At 42.2% G+C, this 17814-nt stretch overlaps 1 protein-coding gene across 3 annotated transcripts in view; it reads right to left on the bottom strand.

Moving 5' to 3' along the window:
• The window catches only part of lamb1a (laminin, beta 1a), a 78884-nt gene that overhangs the window by 39256 nt on the left and 21814 nt on the right, over positions 1–17814 (bottom strand). For all 3 annotated transcript variants that reach the window (XM_085913926.1, XM_085913927.1, XM_085913925.1), the window contains 5 exons: positions 12026–12138; positions 11095–11174; positions 9702–9837; positions 1282–1440; positions 956–1083 (listed from right to left, as the gene is read on the bottom strand). In XM_085913926.1, the coding sequence (XP_085770052.1) occupies positions 956–1083; positions 1282–1440; positions 9702–9837; positions 11095–11174; positions 12026–12138 (616 nt within the window). The remainder of the gene's footprint in view (positions 1–955; positions 1084–1281; positions 1441–9701; positions 9838–11094; positions 11175–12025; positions 12139–17814) is intronic.

The following is a 17814-nucleotide window of genomic DNA, read 5'->3' on the forward strand; positions in this document are numbered from 1 at the left end:
GCCTCCGGTCGGCTGCCTCAACAATGGAGGCGCGGAACATGGTCTACTCGGACTCAATGTCCCCTGCCTCCCCCGGGACGTGGGAAAAGCTCTGCCGGAGGTGGGAGTTGAAGCTCTTCCTGACAGGGGATTCTGCCAGACGTTCCCAGCAGACCCTCACAGAGCGTTTGGGTCTGCCGGGTCGGACCAGCATCTTCCCCCACCATGGGAGCCAACCCACTACCAGGTGGTGATCAGTTGAAAGCTCCGCCCCTCTCTTCACCTGAGTGTCCAAAACATGCCCCTCCGTGAGTCGTCACCTTATCGTGGTGGAGGGATTTGCGTCCCCCTATGATCCTAGGAGCCATGTTGTCTGGGGCTTCATGCCTCTGGTAGGGTAACCCATGGCAAAAGGGTCCTAGGTGAGGGGCCAGACAAAGCACGGCTCAGAAGACCCCTCATGATGAAAAAGACAAATGGACCTAGTTTTCCCTCGCCCGGACGCGGGTCACCAGGGCCCCCCTCTTGAGCCAGGCTTGGAGATGGGGCTCGAAGGCCAGCGCCTGGTGGCCGGGCCTTCGCTCATGGGGCCCGGCCGGGCATAGCCTGGTTAGAAAACGTGGGTCCCCCTTCCCATGGGCTCACCACCTGTAGGAGGGGCCAAAGGGGTCGGATGTAAAGTGAGCTGGGCGGCGGCCAAAGGCGAGGAGAACCTTGGCGGTCCGATCCTCGGCTGCAGAGGCTAGCTCTAGGGCTATTGTATCCATTTCTGTAAATGTTTATGTGTTTTACTGAGAATATCTGCAGCCCCCCATGAGTGCCTCTTATTCTGACTTCTAAAATCATTCACCTCTGAGTTACTAACAATTCTTGGCAGAAATTTTTAACTTTTAAAATACAGTGTAATATCAATCATATTTGTAGCCAAAAGGTGGTTATAAAGGTGAAAATAAGGAGGGTTATTAATTAACATTACCGTGACCCAGGGTGGAGTGAAATCATTTGGTTGTCATCATCTGGCACAGTATTTATGCAACGACTATCTGCTCTGATGGGTCCTGGTCTCATCACTGTCATAAGAACTTCCTCCCATTGGTCCGGCAGCTAAAGAAACACATCAAATTATTTCTTCTTGAATTAAACACTACTCTCTGCGCCATCACTTTATAGTGGTGGATGGGTTTGTGTGTCTCGAGGACCCCAGGAGCAACTGTAAGTTATCTCAGACAGGGGTGTCAAAATTATTGGTTGCCAGTCAACCGCTTCCACTCACAGTGACCCACTTTAAACACTGTGTCTTACCTGAGGCTCATAGCGGATGAGGATTTCATACTCCATGGAGTGAGGAATGTTGTCAACTGAAAACTCAAGGAAGGCTCCCTCGGGGACATTTACCAAACCAATACCTGTCCAGGTGGGAAGATGATCCTGTGGGTGGGGCCTTGAAACCACCATTACACCCTAAAAGAACCAAACTCATAAGGTAAGCAAGAAACCCATCTTTCAATCCACAATATTTTGCTGTCTGATATAGCTGGTGATAAGGTATGACATTGACTTCAGCGTTAGCCCATTCTGTCCTTACCTTTCTTAAATCAACCTGCGGGATTTTTCTATATTGTAAATATAAATGTCAAGATTTATGGAATTGTAAGAAAATGCGGCTTGTTTGCAGTGTTTCTCATAAATAATAATGAAATGATTTGCAATTTTGCAGTGTTCTTCTTAAACAATAATGAAATGATTCAGAATCAATAGCAAGTGCAAACATTTATCAGATCTAGAATCCTTGTACCTCCAAATCCTCACTTTTCAGAAGATCCCAAAATACACCATGTTTGTACAATCATTAACATTACATAATAAAAAAACAGTCATTTTAAACACTTTACCTTGGTCAGTAATTTGTTAAAATAACACCCACGTGTGGAATGATCAATAGAGTTTGGAATCATTTTCAACACTTTAGACTGGTCAATAATTTGTTAAAATAGCACCCACACATGAATGATTAATAGCGTTTCGGCCCAATACCGACCGATTTATTGATGTGATGTGTTTTAATTTAAGACTGAAGACCAGAAATTCTACATAATATTGAAGATGTTTTGCTGAGGACTGATGAAAATCTTAAAATTTAGTATACATTTCAAAGACAATTAAAATACACAATGTTTGGTCACTTCACATATCATACATTAAAAGGCGCAGACTAAATTGTGTGGTCTATTTTGTATTTAATCCACACAAAGAGCGCACCGCATTATAGGGCTTTTGTCTTCTAAGAAACTTGTGAAGCTGAATAAAACGATCACGTCATTGTCCGAAGCGGTGTGCCTCCTCATGCTTTTACTTACAGCTACAACACACACACACACACACACACACACACACACACACACACACACACACACACACACACGCACACACACACACACACACACACACAAACACAAACACAAACACACTCTCGCACAAAATCACACACACACACGGGAAACAAAAAAACATCATGGGAGCAAGACAATGAGTTCGGTTGTACTTTATTCAACTGTTTAACCATGTATTGTTGCTTTGCTTTGATGGCTTTTAACTTTCACACTTATTGGCTTTCTTTGTGGCGCTGTTGTGTGTGGCAACCTTTTATAGGAGCCTATTGAGTTGCGCTCATGTCATCTGTGTGTCTTTTATATACCCACTCTGTGGTATGAATGCTGCTGGGAACCTGAATCCCCCCCCCCCCCCGATCAATAAAGTATCAATCAATCAATCAATACTGTACTCGCGTTATTGTTAATCGATATTCATACACAAATCTGTCCAAGTCATCTTCTGTATCCACATTAAACAGTTGGGCAAGTTTGCCTTTAAACATGCCAAGTTACCTCTCGTTATTGTCTCGTCGTCACGTTGCTCTTCTCCAATGATCGTGGCTTTCTAGAAAGCTCTAATTGTGCCTAGTAACCATGTCTCTTTGTCTATGCCATTTTAGAGGGTCCTTATGCTATTTATTATGCACAAGCTATAGTATTTATTTATCAATGGCGGCAGAGGTACAGTAACCACTCGTCTATTGCAGATAATTGGTTTCAAGACCATCCGTGATATGTGAAAATCCACAAAGTAGTTTCACCCTTTTTTTCCTGACATACATAAATTGTTTGTGTATCAATAAGTGTCCCGTATTTTTCGGACTATAAGTCACGTTTTTTTCATAGTTTGGGTCGGGGGGGCGACTTGCTTAGAGCACTGTGTGTTGGCTCATATGTTGAGTTCTTGTTTTGTGAAATAAAGAGCCGGTTACCAACCCCCCATCTTGCCTGGTACTTGCCTGTTACTACAAAATAGTTATATACGTAGATTTGTGGAATAATTGGAGCCGCAACTGACGACGAGTCTGACGACGAGTCTGACGACGAGTCTGACGACGAGTCTGACAACGAGTCTGACGACGAGTCTGACGACGAGTGCATGGAGCTCCGGAGTCAATAGCTGTGTTTCTTTTTTTTAAGTGAAACAGAGGAAGAAGATTTCGATGGATTTAATGATTTGGAGTGATACGGATGGTTCGATAAAATTGTTGTTTATATTATAGTTTGATATAGACTTTATATATAGTTATATGGGCCTGTGGAATAAGTTGAATTGCAACTGACGTCAGCGGCGCACCGCACACACTTCCGGGGTTAGAAGCGCCGGTGTTTACACAAAGGATGAAGATTCCAATGGATTTAATGATATGGAGTGACACGGATGGTTCGATAAAATTGTTGTTTAAATTATTGTTATCTATATATCATCATCATCGGTTTTAAGTCCATTTTCCAGGCGCCGCTGGGTATGACTGGATTCTCGATATGGCTTTCACAAGGAACGGTTATCTATATATATACACCGTAATTTTCGGACTATAAGTCGCGTTTTTTTTCTTAGTTTGGGTGGGGGGTGACTTGTACTGAGGAGCTACTAATATGTGAATTTGTACACAAATTTTCAAAAAAAAAAAAAAGGTAAACCGCGATAAACCACGCCGGTGCTTGTGTGGCGGTGAACTATTTATGTTCTAGTTATTTGATATATTTTATTTTGCAACTTGTATATGTTTTTATCGTTACAGTTCAGTAGTTGTTGCCTCGTTGAACTCTTGTTTTGTTAAATAAACCCACGTCTTTGCTTGTACTTTGTTAACGCTGCAATATAGTTATATACTAGATCTGTGAAATAACGACGAGGCTGACGTCAGGGTGCATGTTGTTGACAAAGGACAAGGAATTTGAATTCGATGAATTTAATGATTTGGAGTGATACAGATGGTTTGATAATATTGTTGTAATATGATAGTTATTTGAAATATACTTTATTTATTGTTATATGGTTCTGTGGAATAATTAGAAATGCAACTTACAACGGGTCCGACGTCAGCATATGCGGCGCATACGCGGGATTGTTTACATAAAGGACGATCGATGGATTTAATGAATTGGAGTGACATAGAGGGTTTTATAAACGTGTTACTTATGTAATAGTTATTAGAATAACTTTGAATGTTACGTCAGGCCCGTTCTCAGATCTTCGTTTGTGTTTATGTCACGTTAGCATACCTAGCCTGTTGTTGCTCGTTCACGTCTGTTCTTGGTGTTGGATTTTGTCGAATACATTTCCCCCAAAATGCGACTCATACTCCGGAGCGACTTATATAGGGTTTTTTACGTTATTGTGCATTTTATGGCTAATGCGACCTATATTCCGGAGTGACTTTTAGGCCGAAAAATACAGTAGTTTATATCTAGTTATATGGGCTTGTGGAATAATTTGAACTGCAACTGACGACAAGTCCGACATCAGCGGCGTTGTTTACACAAAGGACGAAGAATTCGATGGATTTAATGATTTGGAGTGACACAGATGGTTAGATAAACGTGTTCTATATGTCATAGTTATTTGAATCACTGTTAATGTTACGTCAGGCCCGTTCTCAGCTCCTTGTTTGTGTATATGTCACGTTAGCATACCGTGTCGTTTAGCCCAGTGGTCCCCAACCTTTTTTGCGCCACGGACCGGTTACGCATCAGAAATATTTTAGCGGACCGGCCTTTATATACATAAATAATTTATATAAATAAATAATACATTTATAAATATAAAAGTATGATGAAATAAAATGATACGACTGGCATAAAACCAAATATAAACCACATTAAAATAAAACTCAGCATTACATTGAATTATTAATTATTATTATTATTATTAATATGAAGCATGTCTCTTTGGCGATGCCATTTTCGAGGGTCCAAAACTGTCTGCTTTGCACAAACGATAATATTTATTTATCAATGGTGGCGGCGGTACGTACTCTAGGTCAGTGGTCCCCAACCTTTTTTGCACCACGGACCGGTTACGTGTCAGAAATATTTTCGCAGACCGGCCATTATATAAATAAATAATACATTTATATAAATCAATAATACGTTTATAATAAATATATAAATACGATGAAATAAAATGATATGACTGGCATAAAAATAAGTATGAACGGCATAAAAATAAAACTCACCATTACGTTGAATTAGTGGGAGCACTGAGCTTCTTTCTCAGAAATGAGCCGGTCCCATCTAGGCGTAATCGGGAACAATGACACTTGAAGTGTTTAAGGTTTGTCTTTTAATGCAGGATACTTGGTCTCCATGTGCCGACGCAGTTTTGAAGGCATCATTGCCTTGTTAGCAAGCCTGTCGCCACATGTGCCATGTGCGCTTGGCGCGTCAGAGTCACCTGTGGCGATAAATCCATATTTTAAGTCGGACTCCAGAAATGTTCTTTTAAATGCAGCTACCCTTTTCTTAGAAGTGGTAGCCTCTTCTTCTTCAATCTCCTCATTGGGCTTTTTTCCCTTTCCATAGAAGCTTTCCGAACTTCTCTGTTTCTTGCTCATTTTAGCTTGCCTCGCGGGCTCGACTGGGGTGACATGTGACACAGCGACAATTGGGAGAGAATTGCCAAGGTTTTTATAATTTTCAAAATAAATTCTTAGTCATTTTTGTTAGCTTTGCAGGCTCGACTGCGAAAACAACTCACGTGACCGGGACGAGCGTCTTGACCGGAATGAATTGATCGTCGATTAAAAAAAAATATTATTTTTTTTTTCCTGTGCAGCTTGGCGTCCCGGTACCATGTGACTCACGGACTGGTACCGGTCCACGGCCCGGTGGTTGGGGACCACTGCTCCGGGGCGGGGACCCCTGGACCACTGCTCCGGAACGGGGACCCCTGTCTGTTCTTGGTGTTGTATTTTGAAAAAAAATACATTTACCCCAAAATGCGACTTAAACTCCGGTGCGACATATATGTTTTTTTTCCCTTTATGGTGCATTTTATAGCTGATGCGACTTGTACTCCAAGTCCAAAAGATACGGTATATTAAACCATATAAGTGCATATGTTATAATTAGAACATTAAAAAATAGTTTCAAACATGTAAATACTATATTAATCTGTGGTATAAATGACATACAGAAAATAATGTATACATAATATATATAGAAATAGAATACGTGTGTGTGTGACATGTATATGTAGCTAAAGTAAACATATTGTAAATATGTTTTTAGAACTCTTATTATTTTAACAACTTTTTTATAACAAGGTACAAGTGTATATACTGTAAATATGTTTTTAAAACAATTTTATAATTATTATTATAACATTTTTTTATAACAAGATACAATACCATAAACATGTTTTTAGAACTCTTACTATTATAACTACCGTATTTTTCTGACTATAAGTCACGTTTTTTTTCATAGTTTAAGTGGGGGGGGGCGACTTATCCTCTGTGAAATTGTTCACAAATTTTTACTTGATCATTTAGACATTTCTTACGTACTTACTAGTATTTTCACTTTAAACCGCACTAGGGCGCACTATGGCTGTGGAATAATTGGAGCCTCACTGACAACGAGTTCCATTCACTGACTTCCGGAGTTATTTATGTTATAGTTATTTGACATATATATTTATTTAGAGTAGCAACGTGTATGTTGTTAGACTTCAGTAGTTTCCGATTGTCTAGCAAGGCCGTGAAGGCAGCGGTGGGGGTGGGGGTGGGGGAGGAAGAGTGATCCAGGGCGCTTGGGTGTGTTGGCTCATATGGCAAGCTCTTGTTTTGTGAAATAAAGAGCTGGTTACCAATCCCACGTCTTTGGTAACGCTACAATATAGTTATATATGTAGATCTGTGGAATAATTGGAGCCGCAACTGACGAGGCTGACGTCAGCTGCGCATGTAGGTCCGGAATCAACAGCTGTTTTTGTTTTGTTTTTTGACACAGAGGATGAATATTCCAATGAATTTAATGATTTGGAGTATTACAGGTGGTTCGTTAAAATTGTTGTCTATATTACATTGATTTGATATATCTAGTCTGACGTCAGCAGCGCACGTAGTTTTGGCGTCAACAGCTGTTTTTGTTTTGTTCTTTTGACACAGAGGATGAATATTCCAATGGATTTAATGATTTGGAGTGATACAGGTGGTTCGTTAAAATTGTTGTCCATATTACATTTATTTGATATATCTAGTCTGACGTCAGCAGCGCACGTAGTTCCGGCGTCAACAGCTGTGTGTTTTTTTTTTTTTACACATGATGAATATTCCGATGGTTTTAATGATTTATAGTGTCACGGATGGTTCATTCAAATTGTTGTTTATTACATTTATTTGATATATCTAGTCTGACGTCGACGGCGCATGTAGTTCCTTCCGGCGTCAACAGCTGTGTGTCTGTGTGTGTTTTATTTTTTAAGTGACACAAGACAATGATTCCGATTGATTTAAAGATTTGGAGTGACACAGATGGTTCGATAAAATTGTTGTTTATATTATTGGTATTTGATATAGTTTAGATATTGTTATATGGGCCTGTGGAATAATTTGAAAAGCACACGACGAAATCGACCGATGGATTTCATGATTTGGAATGACGCAGATGATTTGATAAACGTGTTATTTATGCTATAGTTATTTGAATAACTGTTAATGTTACATCAGGCCCGTTCTCAGCTCCTCGTTTGTGTTTATGTCACGTTAGCATACCGTGCAGTTAGCCTGTTGTTGCTGGTTCATGTCTGTTCTTGGTGTTGGATTTTGTCAAATATATGTCCCCCAAAATGCGACTTAAACTCCGGTGCGACTTATATATGTTTTTTTCCTCTATATTGTGTATTTTATGGCTGATGTGACTTGTACTCCGGAGCGACTTTTAGTCTGAAAAATACAGTACTTTTTTATAAAAAGGTACAAGTGTACGTACTGCAATTGTGTAGACACTCTCTGCCTTCTGTTAGCGTGTGGGCAACTTTTGTGCCATAATTCCTCAGTTTAGAAAGTTTATTTTGAATTCGTGATTTTTTTTTTTATCCCTGATGTACTGAAGCCGCGATAATTGAACTGCAATGTAGCGAGGGATTACTGTACGTACTCTACGTGTTACGTGCAGTTCTCTGAGTGGTTACCGCCCCGATCTACCTAAAACGTTACGCCTCTGATTGGTTCATTTGGTCTACATATTACGCCTGTATATTACGTCTCTGTGTGGGGGAAGCCACACAGAACAACTTTGCACAAACGGTAGTATTTATTTATCAATGGTGGCGGAGGTACGTATTCTACGTGTTACGTACAGTCCTCTGATTAGTTTTTTTGCCCCGATCCACGTAAAACGTAATGTCCTCTGATTGGTTCATCGGGTCTTCATATTAAGCCTGCATATTACGGAAGCCACACAAAACAACTTTACAGATTTTGGAATTCGGTCTGTCCCCTGCGATTGGCTGGCAACCGGTTCAGGGGGTCCCCCGCCTACTGCCCGATGACGGCTGGGATAGTCTCCAGCACGCCCGCGACCCCTGTGGGGGACAAAGCGGTTCAGAAAATGTATGTATGGATGGATGAATGGAATTCGGTCCACACACAAGGCGCACCTTATTAAAAGACGCACATTTCTTTTTGGAGAAAATTAAAGGCTTTTAAGTGCGCCTTATGGTGCGGAAAATACGGTACTATTGGTTTGTGCAAAGCAAACAGCATTAGACAGACAAAGAGACATGCTAACGAGGCACAACTCAAACTTTCTGGAAACCCGGGATCATTATCGAAGAGACAATGACGGGAAGGAACTTGTCACGATTAATGGCAAACTTGCCCAACTGTTCAATTTTGGATACAGAAGATAAGGACTTAAATATATGATTAAATAGTAGAGTAACGTAAAAATGAACCCACTGTCTTGCTCCTGTGACGTTTTTTTTTTTTTTTTTACCGTCAGTCATGGCATGCATGCGCCCTATAATGCTGTGCGTCCTATGTGTGCATTAAGTACATAATAGCCCCCACAATTGAATCTGTACCTTTTAACCCGAAGCGCCTCGAAGCGGAATATACGGTACCTACAACAATACATGATGAGTAAATTTAATGATTAATTTCAAATAAGGTTGTTTTATAAACTTCTAGCGTCATGACAAACTCAAAAATGTTCAAGTAGTCACAAGGCAAAAAGTCCAAGTCAAAAATACAAAAGTATTTTTTTTGCCCCAGTCCATCCCAGATCATGACCCCAAAGAATCAATACAAATAATTCCAATAAGTGAATGAGAAATTCCCCTAAATTTACAATTGTTTGTCAAAGGAGAACTTAGCAAATAAATGTTAAAAGGTGACTCACGGGTCCTAACTTGGCATCCTCTGCCTCGTAGATGTAGTGGTCAAGAGCAATGAAGTAGAATCCTGACTCAACTTGATCACAGCGGCGGCCGAAGATGTGTTCTCTGCAGACGCACTGACCAGTCAGCTCATCGCACCTAATAACAGCAAAAGCACTTTATCAATTTGTGATTTACTTTTCATTCAATCAGACCAAGAAACAAGGCCAAGGATGATTCAAGTGGACCTTCATGAAACAATTGCAGGTGGGAACTCTTTACCAAGTGAGAACTGCACATCTATTAATGCACTGTGGCACTGTATGTGTTTAGCGCATCCACTTATGATGTGTGTGTGTGTGTGTGTGTGTGTGTGTGTGTGTGTGTGTGTGTGTGCGTGCGTGCGTGCGTGCGTGCGCGCGCGCGCGCGCGCGCGCGTGCATGTGTGCGTGCGCGCGCGTGCGTGTGTGCATTTATATGTGCAACTCATGTGCATGCGCATTTTTGATCAGCTGTTAGTATCTGGAATGTTGCAAGGTTGTTCACTGGTGACTCACATTTTGCACTGCAGCAAAACTAGTGGTTGAATTTAACAGTTAATCATTCACTAGCCACTGACCATCCATCCATTCATTTATTTTCCAAATCGCTTTATCCTCACAAGGGTCGCGGGCGTGCTGGAGTGGTCTGATTTAAAAAATATTTTACTTGTTTTCCAGCACATCAAGTTTTAAAGATGTTTTCCTAGTTTTTTCTATTTGGAAAAAAACAATGCCAGTAAATTCTGGGAAATTATTTTCATTATTATAACTGTTATGATTATTAGGGAAATTATTTATTATTATTATTATTATTATTATTATTATTATTTTTATTATTATTATTTTCACCTCACAGTGCAGAGGTTGCGGGTTTGATTCCAGTTTCCGCCTTCCTGTGGAGTTTCCATGTTCTCCCCGTTCCTTTGTGGGTTTCTTCTGGGTACTACGGTTTCATCCCTTATTCCAAAAATCACGGTAGCCCGATTGACCACTCCAAATTGCCCGTAGGTATGAGTGTGAGTGCCAATGGTTGTTCATCTATGTGAGTGCCCTGCAACTGTCTGGCAACCAGTTAATGGTGTCTACCGCCTACTGTCAAAAGTCAGCTGGGATAGGCTCCAGCATGCCCGCGACTCTTGTGAGAAGTGGTTCAGAAAATGCATGAATGGATTGAAACCCAGTGTCCAAGAGAAAACAAATGAAGGAAGATTCTGAATTTGCCCAAAAAACTATTTAGAAAGGTTTACTTGCATCTCCGATTTAATTTATTTTTATTTTTTTAAATGGAAACATAAATTGACCAGTGTATTTGAAAGAAGTGGCTTGTAGTTTAGACAAGTATTGCAGGGTTGTTCAATACTGTGTATAAACTCACTGGTTGTTGATGGCTCCCCCCAGGTCACAGTCACACGATCTGCAGCCATCCATATCATTGCTGAGACCCCAGTGTTCCGGCTTTAAACAGACACAAAGAGCGAAAACAGATGTTAGCATTTTATAACATCCCACCTGGTTATGTCTTGTAAAAACACAAGATGAAATAATCCAAGCTTCATTTTTTCACACATCAGCATATTAATGACACATACAATCAACTGCCACAGTTTCACAGGTTTTAGAAGCATGGGTGTTTTTTTTTAAACTTGTACTTGATTAATGAAGGAACATAAGAGTTTGATCTTAAAGAAGTTCATTAGACATCCTGTGCATGAGAGTATGAAACTGTAAAGTGCTGAGTGTGTGACGGTGGGAACAAAACAAGATATGTGGTGCAAGGACGTCTGCGTTCCAGAACAAAAGATAACCCAGGAGCAGCAAGGAGGACAAGATACCCACAGGGCCAGCTGGTAGATAACAACTGGTGACCCTGGAAGGAAAACTACAACCAGGAGGAGCGAGCAAGTGATTCGGCAGGAGAAGAAAGACCAATGAGAGCAAGCTAAAGTTAACTGCAGTTTACACATAGCCAATAGAATAATGACAGAATGCCTTTGTTGATGTGCCATTTGCATATTGTGTAGTATAACTAATGACTGGGCAACTCGGATGTAGAGTACGTCTGCTGGTGGCAACAGAGGCGTACAGAGGTGTATTGAGAGGGACCCGAGACCCAGGTAATGTATTAGATTTGTGTGTTAGGAATAAATCCACTCGTGTGTGAAAATGCCGGCTTCCTGATACCTTTCTATTGCAGAACGAGCGCGCATATTGTTGGATGAGTGGCAGTTGGGTAAGGTCACAAATTGGAGTCAGATTAGTAACTTGAGTTTATGTTAAATTAGAAATAAATTCCAACATTAACTTACCATACAGTGGTCACAGTCCTTTCCAACCACCAATCGTTTACAGAAGCAGTTTCCTGTCTCACTGTCGCAAGGATTTCCACCACGCACTGTTCCCAGGACATTGCAGGTGCAGGCTAAAAGAGAAAGGCATTTTAAAATTATTGTATACATATTATCCTTATATTTCTAGTACAGATGTGCCTTGTTTTTGACCACCCCTACATGCAACGCACAGCATATGAACACATCAGCATAAGATGGCACACTCAATTACTGCCCTACTTACTGTTTTTTTTTTTTTTTATTCTTTGTGGCCTCAAAGTGTGTTTTGACACGAATATTGACTAACATTATGGCCCCTATTGTTCCAGGCGCATATCTAGCACAGGGCGCAGTCTAACTGTGCCCATGGGTGGTGTTTTCTTTCTTTTGGTATTATATGACACATGCGATCAACACACCACTCTTCTCCCCAGTGACCGTGTCACATATCCCCCCGCCCAGCAAAGCGGTGCCACACAACAGTGGTCCACAAGCTTTTTTACGAGTGTATGTGATCAAGTCATCACAAAAATTACGAAAAATCAATAGATACGCTGCACCGGACGACAAGCCGCAGAGTTTAAAACTGGAGAAAAAAGTAGCTGTTTAAAGTCTGGAAATTACGGTAATACAAATCCAAATTCGGTACCTTTTAAAGTTAGTACCGTAATTTTCACACTATAAGTCACGTTTTTTTTTTCTTAGTTTGGGTGGGGGTGGGCGACTTATACTGAGGAGCGACTTATATGTGATTTTTTTTCACAAATTTTCAAAACTAAAAAAAAAAAAAGCGAACCCGCGATAAACGAACCGCGATGTAGCAAGGAATTGCTGTAATTTTAATTTCAAGTGACGTCAGTGGCGCGGCAGTTGTTTACATAAAGGACAAAGATTCATCACGGGATGACGAAGATGACAAAGGGCCTGACGTACTCCCGGCATCATAAGCAGCTTTGTTTGTAAGTGACACGGAGGAAAAAGAGTTTGAAGGATTTAATGATTTGGAGTGACACAGAAGGTTTGAAAAACTATTATGGCTTTTACGCGCACCCGGTCCTTCTCGACGGGAGCTCTCTTTCACCTCCGTGGATGGACGTCGGGGGCCGGCGCTCGGCCGGGTGGCTGTCCGGGGACGGTGGATGGGGCTCGGACATGGCTTTTTAGCACGCCCGGTCACTCTACATAGCTTTCTTTCACCTCCGTGGATGGAAGTCGGGGGCCGGCGCTCGGCCGGGTGGCTGTCCGGGGACGGTGGATGGGGCTCGGACATGGGTTTTACGCACGCCCAGTCCTATTCTATGGAGCTCTCTTCCACCTCGGTGGCTGGAAGTTCAGTAGTTTTTGCGTTGTTGAACTCGTTTTTTAAATAAAGAGCCGTTTACCAAACCCACATCTTTGCTTTTACTTTGTTAACGCTACAATATAGTTATAGACTAGATCTGTGGTATAACAACGAGGCTGACATCAGGGCGCACGCGTGGCTTTGTTGACAAAGGACGAGAAATTTGATCGATGGATTTCATGATTTGGAGTGATACAGATGGTTTGATAATATTGTTGTAATCTGATAGTTATTTGAAATATACTTTACATATCGTTATATGGGTCTGTGGAATAATTAGAAATGCAAATCACGACGAGTCCGACGGTGCGCGTACGCGGCATTGTTTACATAAAGGACGATCGATTGATTTAATGAATTGGAGTGACACAGATGGTTTTAGAAACGTGTTATTTATGTAATAGTTATGAGAATAACTCTGAATGTTACGTCATGCCCGTTCTCAGCTCCTCGTTTGTGTATGTGTCACGTTAGCATACCTATCGTTTAGCCTGTTGTTGCTCGTTCATGTCTGTTCTCGGTATACAGTATCGCAAAGAATTATAATTTTTTTTTTTTTCTAAATGTTGGCTAATTGAAAAGCATGAACATGAAAAGTATGAGCATGTACAGCACTCAATACTTGGTCGGGGCTCCTTTTGTCTCAATTACTGCATTAATGCGGCGTGGCATGGAGTCGATTAGTCTGTGGCACTGCTACGGTGTTATGAGAGCCCAGGTTGCTCTGATAGTCGCCTTCACCTCTTCTGTATTGTTGAGTCTCGTGATTGCATCTTCCTCTTCACAACACCCCATATATTTTCTATGGGGTTAAGGTCAGGTGAGTTTGCTCGCCAATCAAGTACAGGAATACCATGGTCCTTAAACAAAGTACTGCTGGTTTTGGCACTGTGTGCAGGTGCCAAGTCCTGTTGGAAAGTGAAATCTGCATCTCCATAAACTTGGTCAGCAGCAGGAAGCATAAAATGCTCTAAAACTTCCTGGTAGACGGCTGGATTGACCTTGGACCTCAGAAAACAGAGTGGACCAACACCGGCAGATGACATGGCACCCCACACTCAGTGACAGTGGAAACTTTACACTGGACTTCATGCAACGTGGATTCTGTGCTTCTCTGCTTTTCCTCTAGATTCTGGGACCTTGATTTCTAAAGGAAATGCAAAATGTACTCTCATCAGAGAACATAACTTTGGACCACTCAGCAACAGTCCAGTCCTTTTTGTCCTTAGCCTAGGCGAGACACTTCTCATGCTGTCTGTTGTTCAAGTGTGGCTTGATACAAGAAATGCGACAGCTGAAATCCATGTCTTTCACGCGTCTCTTCGTGGTGGTTCTTGAAGCACTGACTCCAGCTGCAGTCCAGTCTTTGTGAATCCCCTCCACATTCTTGAATGTGTTTTGTTTCACAATTCTCTCCAGGGTGCGGTTATTCCTATAGCTTGTACACCTTTTTCTACCACATTTCTTCCGTCCCTTCACCTGTCTATTAATGTGCTTGGACCCATAGCTCTGCGAACAGTCAGCCTCTTTAGCAATCACCTTTTGTGTCAGTGGTCGTCTTTAGGACAACTGTCAAGTCAGAAGTCTTCGCCATGATTGTGTAGCTTTCGAACAAGACTGGTTTTAACTTTTTGTGTTGTTTACTTGAATGCTTTGTTTGTCCGTGGACCAATATAATATATATAATGTAAAATATGTCTTGTCACTAACGGATAGTAGGAAACGTTTGACTTTGACTTTGAGAGACCATTTAAAGGCCTTTGCAGGTGTTTTGAGTTAATCAGCTGACTAGTGTGGCACTAGGTGTCTTCTATATTGAACCTTTTCAAAATATTCAAATTTTCTGAGATACTGAATTTGGTGTTTTCATTAACTGTCAGTTATAATAATCAAAACTAAAATGAACTAGAAAATTTAATTTCTGGAGAAATTGCGTGTGAAGGAGAAAACTTTGAAGAACTTCTTGGGGAATGCTGCCGAATGATGTTGAAATGAGTTGAATTACTTGAGAAATGTAGAAAATAGAAGTGTAAAATAAAATTTGGAGAATTTGTGGTGAATTTCAAAAATGAAAATTTGTAATTTTTGATATGTGGGAAGTTGTGGAATAGGTAGGCAAAAGATGAACAGTTGAAAGTTGGAACGAGTTGAATCGGTTGAAAAATGTAGAAATTACAAATGAAAAAAAAAAATTTGCGAAATCTTGTGCAAATTTTAAACGTGAAAACGTGAAATTTTTTAATTTGGCAAGTTTGGGAATGTCTCTGATGTGATTTGAATGTGCTGAATGATGTGAATTTCAAACTGGAACGATGTAAATGTGAAATATTGAATGTGCCATTAAGAATGAATGGGGAAAAATTTGCCGGAGATTTGTGATTTTTGTAAAAACGGAAAATGTTTTGAATGAAAAAAATGATAACGGTGTCATGACTATTTGGAATAAGATAAAAGTTGAACGGAGTGAATCGGTTGAAGTATGTGGAAGTAGTAAAGCGCAAAACGTGAGCGGAATAAGTCGAAAAATAATAACTAGAATTTGCAATTCCTGAAGAAATTGCGTATGAAAGTTAAGAAGTTGAAGAAATACTTGGGGAATGCTGCCGAATGATGTTGAAACGAGTCAAATCGGTTGAAAAATGTAAAAATTAGAGTAGAAAAACGAAATTTTGGAGAATTTGGTTGAATTTCAAATTTAAAAGTTTGGAATTTTTAAGTGGGAAGTTGTGGAATAGGCAGGCAAAAGAAAAATGTAGAAATTAGAGTAGAAAAAATGACCTACCGGTGGGACAGGCCCGGAACACCTCCCCAGGGAGGCGTCCAGGAGGCATCCTGATGAGATGCCCGAGCCACCTCATCTGGCTCCTCTCAACGTGGAGGAGCAGCGGCTCTACTCCGAGTCTCTCCCGGATGACCGAGCTTCTCACCCTATCTCTAAGGGAGAGCCCGGACACCCTGCGGAGGAAACTCATTTCAGCCGCTTGAATCCTGGATCTCGTTCTTTCGGTCACGACCCATAGCTCGTGACCATAGGTGAGGGTAGGAGCGTAGATCGACCGGTAAATCGAGAGCTTTGCCATTTGGCTCAGCTCTCTCTTCACCACGACGGACCGGTACAGAGTCCGCATTACTGCCGACGCTGCACCGATCCGCCTGTCGATCTCGCGTTCCATCCTGCCCTCACTCGTGAACAAGACCCCAAGATACTTGAACTCCTCCACTTGGGGCAGGATCTCATCCCCGATCCGGAGAGGGCATTCCACCCTTTTCCGACCGAGGACCATGGACTCGGATTTGGAGGTGCTGACCCTCATCCCGACCGCTTCACACTCGGCTGCGGACCGCTCCAGTGAGAGCTGGAGATCACGGACTGAAGAAGCCAACAGCACCACATCATCTGCAAAAAGCAGTGACGCGATGCTGAGGTCCCCAAACCGGACCCCCTCAACGCCTCGGCTGCGCCTAAAAATTCTGTCCATAAAAATTATGAACAGAATCGGTGACAAAGGGCAGCCTTGGCGGAGTCCAACCCTCATTGGGAACGAATCCGATTTACTGCCGGAAATGCGGACCAAACTCTGGCATTGGTGATACAGGGATGGACAGCATTGCGTGGACATCGGGGACGGTGCCTCTGGATTGGCAGACTGGGGTGGTGGTTCCCCTCTTTAAGAAGGGGGACCGGAGGGTGTGTTCCAATTACAGGGGAATCACACTCCTCAGCCTCCCTGGTAAGGTCTATTCAGGGATGCTGGAGAGGAGGGTTCGTCGAGAGGGCGCACCTCGGATTCAGGAGGAGCAGTGTGGCTTTCGTCCTGGCCGTGGAACAGTGGACCAGCTCTACACCCTCGACAGGATCCTCGAGGGTGCATGGGAGTTTGCCCAACCAGTCCACATGTGCTTTGTGGACTTGGAGAAGGCGTTCGACCATGTCCCTCGGGAGGTTCTCTGGAGGGTGCTTCGGGAGTACGGGGTGCCGAGCCAACTGATAAGGGCGGTTCGGTCCCTGTATCACCGATGCCAGAGTTTGGTCCGCATTTCTGGCAGTAAGTCGGATTCGTTTCCAGTGAGGGTTGGACTCCGCCAAGGCTGCCCTTTGTCACCAATTCTGTTCATAATTTTTATGGACAGAATTTGTAGGCGCAGCCGAGGCGTTGAGGGGGTCCGGTTTGGGGACCTCAGCATCGTGTCACTGCTTTTTGCAGATGACGTGGTGCTGTTGGCTTCTTCAGTCCGTGATCTCCAGCTCTCACTGGAGCGGTTCGCAGTCGAGTGTGAAACGGTCGGGATGAGGGTCAGCACCTCCAAATCAGAGTCCATGGTCCTCAGTCGGAAAAGGGTGGAATGCCCTCTCCGGATCGGGGATGAGATCCTGCCCCAAGTGGAGGAGTTCAAGTATCTTGGGGTCTTGTTCACGAGTGAGGGC

Source organism: Syngnathus leptorhynchus, chromosome 6 (assembly GCF_054491065.1).
Source record: "Syngnathus leptorhynchus isolate UIUO chromosome 6, UIUO_Slep, whole genome shotgun sequence".
In the NCBI taxonomy this organism is placed as follows: domain Eukaryota; kingdom Metazoa; phylum Chordata; class Actinopteri; order Syngnathiformes; family Syngnathidae; genus Syngnathus; species Syngnathus leptorhynchus.